Source organism: Metarhizium robertsii (assembly GCF_000187425.2).
Source record: "Metarhizium robertsii ARSEF 23 chromosome Unknown MAA_Scf_6, whole genome shotgun sequence".
NCBI classification, from domain to species: domain Eukaryota; kingdom Fungi; phylum Ascomycota; class Sordariomycetes; order Hypocreales; family Clavicipitaceae; genus Metarhizium; species Metarhizium robertsii.
Window position 1 is genome coordinate 884157 of NW_011942204.1, and position 13544 is coordinate 897700.

The 13544-nt window shown below is 51.4% G+C and overlaps 5 protein-coding genes across 5 annotated transcripts; 3 read left to right on the forward strand and 2 right to left on the reverse strand.

Moving 5' to 3' along the window:
* Window positions 1-934: 934 nt before the first annotated feature.
* Window positions 935-2509, reverse strand: MAA_08072 (Ankyrin repeat-containing domain protein; the record flags this gene model as incomplete). Its single annotated transcript, XM_007826070.1, has 1 exon — window positions 935-2509. One exon carries the CDS (start codon window positions 2507-2509, stop codon window positions 935-937), a length of 1575 nt encoding a protein of 524 aa, XP_007824261.1.
* A 1018-nt stretch (window positions 2510-3527) lies between these two features.
* MAA_08071 (uncharacterized protein) lies at window positions 3528-5720 on the reverse strand (the record flags this gene model as incomplete). The annotated part of the gene is made up of 1 exon (XM_007826069.1): window positions 3528-5720. One exon carries the CDS (start codon window positions 5718-5720, stop codon window positions 3528-3530), a length of 2193 nt encoding a protein of 730 aa, XP_007824260.1.
* A 2955-nt stretch (window positions 5721-8675) lies between these two features.
* MAA_08070 (Peptidase S1/S6, chymotrypsin/Hap, active site protein) lies at window positions 8676-9924 on the forward strand (the record flags this gene model as incomplete). The annotated part of the gene is made up of 3 exons (XM_007826068.1): window positions 8676-8918; window positions 9003-9205; window positions 9255-9924. 3 exons carry the CDS (start codon window positions 8676-8678, stop codon window positions 9922-9924), a joined length of 1116 nt encoding a protein of 371 aa, XP_007824259.1.
* Window positions 9925-10906: 982 nt separating this feature from the next.
* On the forward strand, window positions 10907-11338 carry MAA_11327 (uncharacterized protein; the record flags this gene model as incomplete). The annotated part of the gene is made up of 1 exon (XM_011413315.1): window positions 10907-11338. The coding sequence occupies one exon, from the start codon at window positions 10907-10909 to the stop codon at window positions 11336-11338; it is 432 nt and encodes a 143-aa protein (XP_011411617.1).
* A 188-nt stretch (window positions 11339-11526) lies between these two features.
* MAA_11328 (uncharacterized protein) lies at window positions 11527-12713 on the forward strand (the record flags this gene model as incomplete). Its single annotated transcript, XM_011413316.1, has 3 exons — window positions 11527-11944; window positions 11986-12466; window positions 12587-12713. 3 exons carry the CDS (start codon window positions 11527-11529, stop codon window positions 12711-12713), a joined length of 1026 nt encoding a protein of 341 aa, XP_011411618.1.
* Between the last annotated feature and the right edge of the window lie 831 nt (window positions 12714-13544).

Below are 13544 nucleotides of genomic sequence, written 5' to 3' on the forward strand. Positions count from 1 at the left end.
CACTAGGTATTTATATATATGAGCAAGTTCAATCGCAACAAATACTTTCCCCCGGGGGTGTTTCGAATAAAACGATATTATTCGTCGCATATAATAACAGTATTTACAGCGGGAGTGGCTTTTCTCGGAGGTAGCAGTTGGGGCTCGTACAATACACACGAACCTAATCTTTTAAGGCTTGCTCCCCTTGGGACGTGACAAATACAATTGCTTTCTGCCTTCAACTTAGTTATTCTACTTCTATCTGCATTCTATTACCTGGCGACCAGATAAATTGAGGAATATACGTATGTAGGCTTTAAGGTTGTCGTATGCAGTTATAAGAGTCTTAGGTTCGTCCAAAAGACTAATATTAAAGACAGTCGAGCGAAGCAGCCAGAGCCTGGTAGTGCAATTTTTGCTACTCGACACTTTCACCTCAAATGGTCCGATAGTAGCCTTGTCTCACAAAAAGATAAACAATTCGGGTATGGTGCTCCGATACGGGCGGCTGCTTGTATGTATTCGGAAGCTATTACTACGGAACTTTAATGTTCCGGGTATGCATCTCATATACGGGCCAGTACATGAAGTATATTGGAACTGCGTCATTTTATTTGGTTTTCGCCCCTAATCTGCTGGTCCTCACAGACATCAGGCCCTTCAATATAGAATGAAGTACTCATGATCACACGCTGACTACATATAGTATCTCTGAAAACCGTTGTTAGATTACATTGTGTGGAAATAAACTATTGTAGCTGCCATTAGAATATCAGCCGTTGTGCTCGGCGGAGTAAAGAGACGCGTCGGTGTTAACTGTACTTGTTGGGGGCCGAAGTGAAGGCAAAGACCGCGCGTAAGAGCTATTAGTATGCATTGGCAAAATTACGTCTTTATTGTTTTATATAAAGCAACGTAAAAATTACTTACAGCTATTAGATATCCTAATATCCTAGGTATACTCCTCAATAGACTTCATCACTTGTTTATGACCATATTTTACAGCCACCTGTGATGGAGTCAGGGCATCTTTGTTCAGAGATTTCGGATTCGCACCGTTCTGCAGGAGAAATAATGCTGCCGCACTCTGGCCATCTCTAGCCGCTTGGTGTAATGGTGTGAATCCATGGTCACCTGCGGCTTCAATATCGGAGCCTCGCTCCAGCAGCAGACGCATGGCGCCCATTTGGCCCCTTCTGGCTGCACTGTGCAGTGCCATGTTTCCAAACTTATTCCTGGCCGTCACTCTAGCACCTCGGTTGAGCAGCACACGGACTACCTCCTCATTGCCTTCGGCTGCTGCCTCATGCAAGGCTGTGCTTCCCCAACTGACTCTTGCATGAATATTAGCGCCACGATCCAACAGGAGCAAAACCACGTCATCATGGCCTTCACGGGCTGCCCAGAATAAAGCAGCCCGATTCTCTTTGTCCCTTGCCGCTATATTTGCGCCGTTGTCCAATAGACGCTGAACTTCTTCTTGGTCCCCGTCTCTAGCGGCGCGGTGCAATGCTGTCAACCCATCATTGTCTTTTGCCTCCATATCCCTATCCACAGGGCGCTCCAGCCCCGGAACAATCCTCTCCGACATGTTAAGAAGAAGCTCTCTTGTGTAAGAGGCCGCCGTGGCGGCGCCATATTCCTGCCAGTCCTTGTTTTTGTGTGAATCTGAATAGTCACAAATGCCCCGAACAACTAGACACGGGAACTCATCCATTAAGCCGGCTGCTTCCATCTCAAAACAGATGGCATTGTGGAATTGTCCACTTATCTTGTCTCGAGTAATTTCCGATTTCATCACTCGATCCCCGGAGAGGATGGTACCGTAATGTATATAGACTTCATCTGCAGGGTTGCGCCCGGCACGCTGGATTTCGAACTGTTTGTCATGCTTATTACAATCAGAACCGGGCTCATGGCGGTAGTCGGCCAAAAACAGGCGATCTAGGGCGGAAGGGCGTCTGTATCGCTCTCGCAAGCGTGGGAACTCATTAAATCGGCGGAGGTGCGTGGTGAAAAAGCTTTCGTCGCCGGCCTTTTGCCTTAGATATTTATCTTCCACGGCATTAACCACACGAAGCATTAAAGCGGGTGGTTTGTTGAGTGTTTTAGTCACTTCAAATCCTGTGGTTGTTTCCTTTCCCAAGTCATACTGGACTACTGCAGGGCCTACCTCTGGCGCTCCAACGACGACATCTCCTAGTCGTACGTCTTGGTTAGGGAGATGAGGAACACCTCCTCCAATGCCCACCAACAATCCAATGGATATATTATTGAACGACCAATGGATACTCGCTACGACGTCTGCGATGGCTACCTTTCCCTGGGCACCTCGGGCAGGTCCGACTATGGCGACATTATGCTTCCCTATGCGACCCAGTACGTATTCGTTCTTATCTCCCATGGCTAAAGAAACTCTTTCGTACTCTTCATCCAACATTACTGTGATGGCATTCATCTCGAGCGGTTTCACGTAGATGAGCCCGATAGTGTAGGCGTCTGCCGGGAGAAGCTTTTTTGGGCTCATTATCGGCAGGATTGCTGGAAAATACTCGGTTGATTATGTAACATTGATTCCTATGAACGAACCTGTGGGCGCAGCGGAGGGGCGTTGAGTCGGATTCGGGAAGAGAAGCCGTGTGAGAAGTTGTATCCTAATTGTGATGATGAGTCAAGTTCGCGTGGAAGTAGAAGTGGGACAACAGCCGGCAGGGCAGCCCGATGTTGGATGGCAATTGAGCAGCCCTCGACTTGTCACGTGATGACATCTAAATCCGTGCCTCTCATCGCGCGCCGCGTGTCGTCCCGGCTTCGGACGTTCCGTCTGCTAATGACATGAAGCCTCCAGCCACTATTGTAGTATAAGGCATTTCCACTGTGGAAACAAAATGCTGTGAACCCAACATTAACTGGCAGTGTGCCCTGCCCACCGTTTCCGCTACATAACGGGTTTTGAGCTAAACATCTTGACACTCTCAGCTCTGGCAAAGATTTCCTGGGGACAACACTTTGACAAATTGTATGGCGAAGTAAAGTGCAGGTAAAACCGAGAGATGGTACTGCAAGCGTAAACCCGATCGTTTGATATTAGTGGAAGGCACAGAGAGACCAGTGAAAAGGCCGCGAGCCAGGCCCATTGGTGAACAACCTATGATCTAGCGATATCGCTACATCTCTGATGGATTCTGTGCCAGTTGCACACTGCGCCTCGTCTGTGCGGCCTTCTGATCACTGTGTCTGTGGACCCTTATGCTCCCTGGAGCTGCCTTTGCGTCTGCATCTTGTTCTGTGGCTAAAAGCTTACATGTAGTTATGTGTAACGCCACGGTGGGGTGTGTTTGGGGCTCTTCGGCACTCGCGGCGACACTAACATCAGCCTGGAGTGGTCGCGAGCTAGTCTGTAATCTTTAGTTTGGGTATAGGCCTTCACACGGTAATTGGCACTTAGGTACCAGTGGGTTAGTGTTGTGTATTGACATGAGACTTCAGGGTCGGCCCCTTTTTATTCAAACTACTCGAGTAAATAATATAGAACTTAATATATTTCAAGCCGGATATTTAGCTGTTAGTGCAAGCCGCTCTTTCCCTTTATTCCGTACAAGGTCAATAGTATACAGGCCGCCCCCGAGCCCATTGGCGTCGACGCATCGCTGCACCTCCCGGTCATTGATCCGATGCGCCTCTTCCAGAACAGCCACAGTCTCGTTGGAGTACATGTGTGAAACGGCCTGCCAGTAGTTTCGCAGCAAGGAATGGCGCGTATATCGGGCAAACAGGCCCCCGACAACCAGCACCACGACCCAGTGCGTTAGTAACAACCCCATGGCGACGCCAAAGCCGGTCCAACGAGTCGGAAGCACGGCCACGTGTGAGAAGGCACTTTCGGCAAGCCCGCTCTCGTTGAGCCGCGGTAGCGTCTCGTAATAGACCATCTGGCAGATACGTGTGAGAAGCGCCTGCAGGGCGACGGCAGGGCTCTGCGTCTGGTTAAGAGTATCCTGAAATAAACTGGTGTGCGCCTCGTGTGCGTTGAAGTCCATTTTTTGTATACGCCGGGAAAGGATAACGCCCTGGTCTGCGGTCTGGTTACCATGGACGGGATTCCTGTCGCTGCTTTGCGGGTTCTGTAGGCTGGAGGCAAGGGCCTGCACGAAGGTCCAGATGCCGCTGGGGGGAGACACAATGGTGGACGTGTTGGAGGAGATGTTGGACGGCAGCTCGTATGTTTGAGGGTTGAAGAAGTGTTGCCAGTCGGACCGAGGCCCGAGAGCCAGCACGCCCCGGCGGTCTAGTGGCGGCCGGGGAAGGGCGGCACCCAACTGGGCGCGCGCAGTAGTGGTGTTGTAGCGCTCTGCGGACGGTTCCCAGGACGTGATGGGCTCCAGCCCGTCCCAGTTGCTGCGCAGGTCTGCGACCAAGGTGTCGACGCCGTGGTTGACCATGCAGGCCGTCACCCGCAGCATGGGGGCACCGGCCCCGTTGTCGACCATGGTCCACGGGCTAGCGGCATCGTTGCTTCCGACATGGATTGTGTGGGCACGCGGCGCGTGGCCGTAGGGGGCGGCGGCCGGGGAGACAAGGTCCAGGAGCATGTACATGGTGGATTCCGCCCACGACACCAGAGGGTCTGGCAGCCAAACGCTCCAGCGTGCGTCGTCGAGAGGCCAACACAGGCTCGTCAGTCCTTGCGTTTGGGCACCTGGAGGAGGGAACAAGACGGTGGGCAACGCGCACCTGAACTCGACGTATGGCTGACTCCCCATCTCCCGCAGCATCGGATACGTGCCGTTGGCGACGGAGAGTTGTCCGGACAGGCGCGCGTAGCTTACGTCCCGCACATCCAGGCCAAGGTCACGCAGCGCCGGCTGCACACAGACGACTCGCTGATCCATGATGGGGACCGGGCCGCGGAACGAGCGCAGTGATGTCCGCTGCGCCGCCTCGGCGTAGGGCAGGAAGGCGCGGTACGTGTGCCCTGTGTCGTGGTACCCTGGCCCACTGACAAACGGCGCGTCGGACGGCGTGTGCTCGGCAAACGTCCAACTGGCCGCCGGGGGCATTGACCACCACGCACTCGCTGGCAACATTGAAAAGTTTTTCAAAATCAAGACATTCGTCGCGTTGCCCCTGTCGGTAAAAGCGCCGTTGCTAAAGTCTGCCACAAGAAGGGTGGAGAGAAACTGCACGGCCGTCGTCACCGAAACCTCGAGGACAATGAGGGCCGAGATGGCTGTCGAGAGGCCAGTGCCGCGCAGGGGCAGACTCGGCGTCAGCAACAGGCTGCTCGGGCTCCCATTCAGAGCTCGCATCATGGAATAAAATGGTCCATCCACCAGCGGCGCGCCAACCCGCTCCAGGATAATGGCCGCAAACATGGCCGTCGCCACGCCGGCCTGGGCCGTCACCACCGCTCGCAGAATCGCGGTGCAGATGGTGACGATGCGCGCGGTCCAGCCCGCTTTGACGACCGCAACCCAAGCCCGGCTCGGCTCTCGCCCTGCCCCTGTTGCCACGGACTCGGTCCAAAGCCAAGCCACGGGTACCACGAACAAGACGAGCATGAGCGAGCCGAGACCCAGAATGAGCATGCTGGCCATCCCCAGCCGGGTCCACGGAGAGACTTGCTTCATGGCAACGGCGGAATCATGTGCAGCCGGGCTCTGAGTCTTCTCTGGTGCCGTCATAGGACATGGTGTATACGCGACATCAACCGTGTCACCGTCTTTGGGGCCTGCCATGGCGGCTCAGCAGTGGCATTAAATTGGACTGGAATGTAAACGTCGGAGGTGTAAGCCATACAGATTCCTTTAAAAAGAAAGAAGAGAAATCAAGATAATAGGAAAATAAAAAAAAGAGAGGAAAACAAGAAGCAGAGTCGAATCGTGTACTATATATATCAGAAATGTGACTCTGACAGGATCATCACATTGGACGTTCCAAGAGTCGGTCCAGACAGGTGCCAAGCCTTTCTACAGCCTTGCTTCTATTGTGCTGCATGTGCCTTGTTGCATTTGCCGATAGGGCAGCAGTGTCTGACAGCTCAATTGTGATGATGGTGAGTGTGGCTTGGCCAAGCCCGGTCATTTCTGTTATTGGGCCGGATACCCAAACCTCGTAAGCTCGGCCACCTTTTGTCTGAGACTCGCCATCTTCTTGACAATCCCGCGGCTACTATCTGGGCTGTGCTTCCCTCCCTGATCGGGCTCTGTCTCACTCCTCAGCTACGATGGCAGGGCCCGAGATGGGGCCAACCCCTTCACTGGCCCACGAGTCGGGCCACGACACTCTGGCTTGCAGGCTCATCACCACCTTAAAGGTCAACGAGTGAGTCAACAGTTGACCGTCCGCGTGGACAGGCGCATTCGCTCTACACTTTCTTCATGTTGGTGGTAACTACCACCCCCCGTTACAAATCCGCCTTGCGGCTGACACACAATGCCGCCTGCAAGCTAGCTGAGAATAAAAGGGCCATGTTATGTTTGAAGTGTCGGATGGGTAGCCTTTGTGTCAAGGAAGACAGACGTCTTGGGAGACCTGTGCCGATCACAACTTCTCACACTTGACATGTCCGGTAATCCCCAATGAGTTGGACCCTTGAAATCTCCGCTTGCGGCCCGAGCCGAGTATATCGACGAAATGGTGCGCAAGGTGGGGGTCATACTTGAGCTATTCGACCGAACCAGACCCCTTTGGAAGTCAATCAACGCCGCTGGGTGGTCGAATACTCATATCCGCACTGTAAATGGGATGTGGTGGGGGGTTTTGAACGGGCATACTTGAGTGCACATCCGCCAACAAGGAAGCCTACCAGCCCTGCTAAATGCAGCCTTATCGGTTCCGCATGATGCTTCGACCGATTTGCAAGACATACAGAGTGACTGTTCCAGAAACAAGACCGCCGATGAAATCCCAGGGCTCTCGCACAGCAAGCGTTTTTCGTCTGGTTTAATTCCATAAGGGCTACATATGTAGCCGCCACAATAAAGCTCATCTAACCCATGCACGCAAAGCATCTCATGCTAGAAGTGCCTCCGTATATGCCTCATCAGGGCATAAATTCATAATACGCCGTGGTTTCAATTTCCAGCTGTAAAGCGTTATCACGGTTATAAAGCCGGTTAGTCTGGTCTTTCAGGTTTGGATAAATGGATTATAGCTTATTAGGTCTTGGATCAAGTTCAGCTTCATCTAATCAGCAAGTCGTCGGCGACACCAGCAATCAGGAACTCACGGCAGACACAAGTGCACTCTCCGGGAATATAGAGGCCTATTCCAATTACAATTCTGAGTCAGACGCGAGGTCGTCGACGTCGTCGTAACCATCGACCCTACAAGACGTCGTGAATTGCACCTCTGCAGTTATTTTTATTTCATGGAGACGCCATATCAAGGCTGTGCCCATCTTTTTTTAACACGAGGCTCTGGTCATCATGCTCAGACATTGAAAGCCAATCATGTCAAGATGTGCCGGTTTACTGTAAGAAACGATCCAAAGTATCACAAAATTGCCGTGAGCATCGGGTCGAGTAAAGTGACAAGGTCTGCCTTAAATAGTTGTGATTTCCAAGACTGCACAGTCGTCGTTGGAACTTTGAGGCGTCTGCGAATCAAACTTGTCTTTGGCTACTTTGGAATCCGGCATTGCCGTGGCGCCAATAGGCGAACGCAACCGCCTTCTTTCAAGAAACGGTTTTTAATTTGCAGACCCTTGTCAGGAATCTTGTTGGAGTCTTGGCGGCATTCAATGCTTATAAATCCGGTGTATATAGGACCAATACCCCTCAAGGTAACACCAGGCCCATAAGCCGCGGAATGTCGCATCTGAGCCTTATTCCCTTGTGGAAACAGTTCATTATAGCGTACAGGGATTATTCAATTTCACAGTGTCCCCAGGCAACTTGATTTAATACCAGGGTTGTGGTCTTGAGATCCGTTAGAGGTACGGTGTGAATACTGTCACAAACGCGTCATCCTCTATTCCTTTAACTACGTGATGAATTGGCGAGAGAGTGCAATCAAACGGGCGCTAAAATATAGAGTTGGCCATGGCTCTGGAGACTGGGGAACCTTTCATGTATTGGTCGGGATGGTTATAGAAGTATGGATACCTTAACCATATAGAGCGTTGTAACGGCTTGGATACGAGGTTGGGGGTTGTGTTAAATAGCCCGAGCGGCCGAGATGGTTCGACTCTCTTTATTAACAGATTGAATAATTTTTGGTGGAGAAACAAGTCAATAATTGAATGAAGATGGTTCCACCAAGATGGTGGCGTAGCTAACTCGCCATACACCTACGTTATACTAATGTGTTTTATCATTCAGGGGCGGTGTCCTGATTGTATGACTCGGGGATTTGGTCCCTTCGGCTGCCCACGTATCTATCAGCATTCCCCTCAAGATTGCAGAAAGACGTCTTGCTTGTTTACGAGACGCTCAAGTCCGAGCCAGCGACGCGTGGGAATCATGGATCATGCTCATGAGTCGCCAATTCTTGGCCAATTTGCGCATCGCGAAAGCTGCTTCTATGCTTACCATCTCCATGTACATATCTGCTGAGGATAAATAGGCAAGGCTGCCCGTCCAAATCGCTGCGTTCCGGCTCCTCGGTAGTAACTACTTGCCTGTACTATCTCACTTGTTTCTCTTCTATAAACCTATTATTAGCAATCCAGCAACAACTCCAGACTGACAATGGTAAGCAAGGTTGCTACTACGTTAACTATCGCGCTTTGTGCTGCTTCAGCATCAGCGGCAAATATTAACAAGAGGATTATTGGCGGAGAAGACGCAAAGAATGGTGAATTTCCATTCATCGTCAGCATCCTCAGTAACAGGGATCATCCGTTCTGCGGAGGAAGTTTGCTAGATAGCACTACTGTTCTTACTGCTGCCCATTGCATCACCGGAGCATACTCGGTGAAGGCAGGAACGCTGGTACGTACTTTCAATGTTGCCTTCCACTTGGCAAACTATTGCCTTGGCTGCTAGGAGTGCGCAGAGCTAATTACACGGATCCAGAACAGCTACACGGGCGGAGTGGATGCAAAGGTTGCATCTGCCAAGATTCACCCCGACTACACAGATGGCGAATCTCCTTGGCATGATATTGGCATCTTGAAGCTGTCAGATCCAATCGAGCAGAGCGCAATTATAAGCTATGCGAGGCTGCCGGTGAACGGCTCAGATCCCGCCGTCAATTCCACCGCAACCGCCGCAGGCTGGTAAGTGCTTCGTATAGCAGGACATGGTCGGAACAACGCTGACGTATAGGACAAGGGGTACGCAAACAGCTCCCAAGTACCACCTGGCTGGTATTGGCGCTGTTCGACTAAGCAAGGTTGTGATTCCTATCCGCGCACGCCAGCACTGTTCAAACTTGAACCCGCGTGCGGGTGTAGATACCATAGTATGTGCCGGTGGTGATGGTAAGAATGTATGTATAGGAGATAGCGGCGGTCCTCTTATCGACCGAGAAACAGGAGAACTCATCGGCGTTGCGTCATTTGTCATCAAGGATGCAACTGAAAAACACTTCTACTATTGCAACCTGTCTCCCTCGGTGTATACCAGAGTCAGCCGTTACATCACCTTTATCAACGAAAACCTTGGGGAATCTGGCTATACTATTCCCGAGCCTCTGAGCCCTGAAGCCCAGAGAATAGCCAAGACCACGGAGCAGGTTGAGTTACATTGTACCCGTTTCATGAATGATGCGGATGCCTGTATGGCTGCAGCGCCTCCCTGTATAGCTGAAGCCGAACCCTACAAGACAACCGACGAGCTCCTCCGATGCGTTGACAGAATGCAAGTCTGTGCTAGCCAAGATGAGCCGGGCAAACTTAATCAATGCATAGAGAATGCAAAGGCGTGTGTTGGAAAAGAGGAGTTCACTTTCTGGGACCTCGACGCGCTTGCTCAGTGCGCCAAGAAAGATCTATAAGGGCCATACTCTCTGATGGCTACATGTGTGGGATAAGGCTGCTTTTACTGAACTACAGATCTTCTAGTTTAGCCGCAATTTATGCTCTGAAAAGCGTATCCATGTATACCGATCTGTCCAACTAGATCCGATGCCAACCTGAGCCCTTGTCGTAGATGTAAGCAAAGCTGCTGGTGCTGGAGCCGGATCCCTCATTCGTGAAAATGACGCCCAAGGTATACACGAATCCGTACGTGTATTCTTTATCGGAGGCAATGGGGTTAATATTGGATCTAAGTCGTTTAAAGAGCCTCTTTTAAACGGCCATCTCTTCATAATAGATGCGTGCCTGCATTACATACACATCACAAAACGGCATGCCCAAGTTAAAGAAAGGACTCAATCGGGGCAAGATAAGCCACATAAATCCACAAAAAAAGATTCAATTAGTAATATAAGCTTCATTAAGTCATCATCCCACGGGCTTCAAAATGGTTCAAAATCATGGCATAGCCGGTCATTTGGCCGCCGCCGAGAACCCCTGGCCACATGTACAGATCGCAACATGATAAGCGATTACTTGCTTATTAGCCAACTAGTATTATATCGTATTGACCTTTTCCTCTACGGTTACACCGTCCGAGCAAGTGCACATTCTGCCTAGACGCCATTCGTACTTGGCTGTCCGAGGCCTCAGAAGTACGCATGCGTCTCACAGCGACGCTTTTATCCTGAGTAACCGCTGCCATTCCCTTGCATTTTTTGATAGCTGGGTAGCACAAATTAGTAACACGGGGTACTCTGTACTCTTAGAAATAGCGGTTTGGTAGAGCAGAGTAGCATCCATGCCGCATGAGGCTGACTGGTGTGTCCTGTGGTGCACTCGTAGCTGCTTCTCAGCCAACCGCTTACAAAAGCCCGGGGGAAGAAAAAGAAAGAAGAAAATGAAGCCAGGAAGTGTCGCATTCCAGCTTGACCATGCCTGGCTATCATTTTCATCACCATGAGCCACTTGCCCAGCCATACATCGTCGGCTTCAGCTAGAGTTCCGTCTATCATACGGCGCAAGCCTATCCCGACAGAATCCGAGACTGCTTCCAACACCACCAGTACACGAGATAACAGTGGCCAATGCGCAGCCGTCAGTGCCGAAGATGGCGACGACTGTACCGGGTCGGCTAAGCAGGTTGACAGTAGTCAACCAAGACGAGCCAACCAGTTCGCCTTAGGGAAATGGGAGACATTGTCTCTGATCATAAGCATAGCCAGCTTTTTAGCTGTAGTCATCATATTGAGCGCATGCAAGGACTCCCTACTACCGGACTGGAGGATGCCAGTTTCAACCAACGCCATAGTGTCGATACGGTGGGCGCTGTTTAAAGGTTCCCTCGCCCTCCCCGCCACAGAAGGTGACTCTACACTAACATTCTTATAGGAATAAGCCAGCTGAAATGGATATGGCTCTACAGGAAGCCACACAGCCTCGCCGATTTAGACTTGTTCGAACAAGGCAAGTAGAGGAGCATGGGGCTCCATTTTGATGCTGGGTACTGAGACAATTCACAAGAGGTCCCAAGCCGCAAGTTACATACAGACCGCGGCATAGTATTTCAATGCTAAAGCATGTACTTTGACAGTCACCTGGCTAGCTTCGGCGCTCTCCTCGCGCTCACCACGCTGGCCGTCGACCCATTCCCCCAAGCCAGTGTCTCGTTGAAACACTGCGAACATGTCACTGGCCATGTCGCCAGCATCCCACGAACAAACAACTACACGCGTAATGTAGCGCTTACGGGGACACACGCCAATGCTCCCGATGCCGGCATGCAGCTAGCTATCTACTGGGGTGTCCTGGAGCCGCCGGACAACAGTTCCGTCAGCAAACCGTCGACCCTAGACTGTCTGACGGGCAACTGCACCTTTCCGGCTGAACAAGGCGCCAGCTGTACCAGTTTGGCCATGTGCGCATATGCTTGGGACGTGAGCGATTATATAGACGGAGAGATGGTTGATGAACGACGCAACTTCTCGCTGGGCCCGGGTCTGTCCCTATGGGGTCATCTCAACACCACTTACACGCAGGTAGACGGGCCGCTAACTCGCGCCACGACAGTAGGGGTGGTCAAGGTCCGTGGAACCAGACAAGCATGCTAGATGTCCGTGTACTTGGCATGCGCTATCCAAAAGGCTCCAACTTTACCTCTGACTATTCTGAGGACATGGTGCCTGCCGCCTTCATCATGTCGTTTTGGCCATGGATACAGAGCTTTGCGGCCAATATCACGAGGAGGTTCTCGGAGAGCAACGCCTGCACTGGGTATTTGGGAGAGCCGGCTACCAGCTGGCCGTCAACGAGACTCTCAGCAACGGCTCTTGGAAGGGGTGTCATGGCCTTAACAATTGACAGCACAGATGCCAACATTGTGCCAGTGTATCCACCGCCGCCAAAGTACGACAGCACCGACGACAACGACGACGACTACTCCTCTCCGGGTGATCCGAGCTGGCACACTCAAGAGTGTGTCTTTGGCTTAGGCCCTGCCCCGGCCACAGTCCTTGCTGAGTACATAGGGGCCGAATTTTTTTCGAGTCTGGTGCGTTGACAATGGCAGCAAGTCACCCCGTAGGCTCTGTATGGATCAAGAGGCTTTGGCGTAGTGGGAAAATTGACCTCAACCACCAGTGTCTCCGGCTTTGCGCGTGGCCTGGCCGTGGCCATCGGAGCGCGGATGCGCACCGACTCGGGCAGTCCGGCGGAGCTTTCCCGGGCGAGCGGGCGACAAGACGAACCGAAGTTTGTATCCGCGTAGAATGCGGATATCTCAGCTATCCTCCCGCTCTGCTCGGGTTGGAACTGCTCTTCTTGGCGATAGTGATGGTAGTAAGCCACTGGAGCAAGTAGCGTGGCGGCTGGAAGTCATCTAAACTCGCTGTTGTGTTTCAGCACAGGACATCTGGATATTTCTAGCCGCCGGAGCGAAGGAGATAAGGCTGAACAGCAGCAGCAACAGCCTCCGGTAGAGATGGCCATGATTTGTACAGGGCTGCAAAGGCGATGCAGGTGATCAATAATATTTTCTGAAGCAGGAGGGCGATGGCAGCTGCGGAAGGAGCGAGATGCCCAACAAGGCTAGTAAACACTGTTCAAATACGGTGCCCGCACGGTGCCCGCACCGCTACAGGTCCCTATAAAGCCCTACTACTAATATCTTTTTATTCCATGTAAAAAAGCTTTAAAAAATGCTATCAATTAGTATTATATAATTAGTAATATATAATATAAAGTGTATTTTTAGCGTATATAGCAGCTTTTAACACCTTAGAGCACTTAAATTACACGCTGCCGGCACTTTTGCTAGCACCTAGCCGGTACCATGGTTTTACCTCATAAATTAATAGCACCAGTATACCACCCGTTACACCATGCTGTTACCGTACTGGATTTTTTACACGTCTGGCGCTACCAGGTGCTATCAGGTGCCGGGTTTACGTAGTAGCGCACCACTGACGCCACATACTTTTTTGTGTTAGTAGCCCCAATAACCTGCGACAGTCGTGGGACTTGTCTGGCCGCTGCCATGATCCGCACCTGGCATATGTCTAGATGTCACGAGATGCAGGGGGTACTAACACACAAAAGT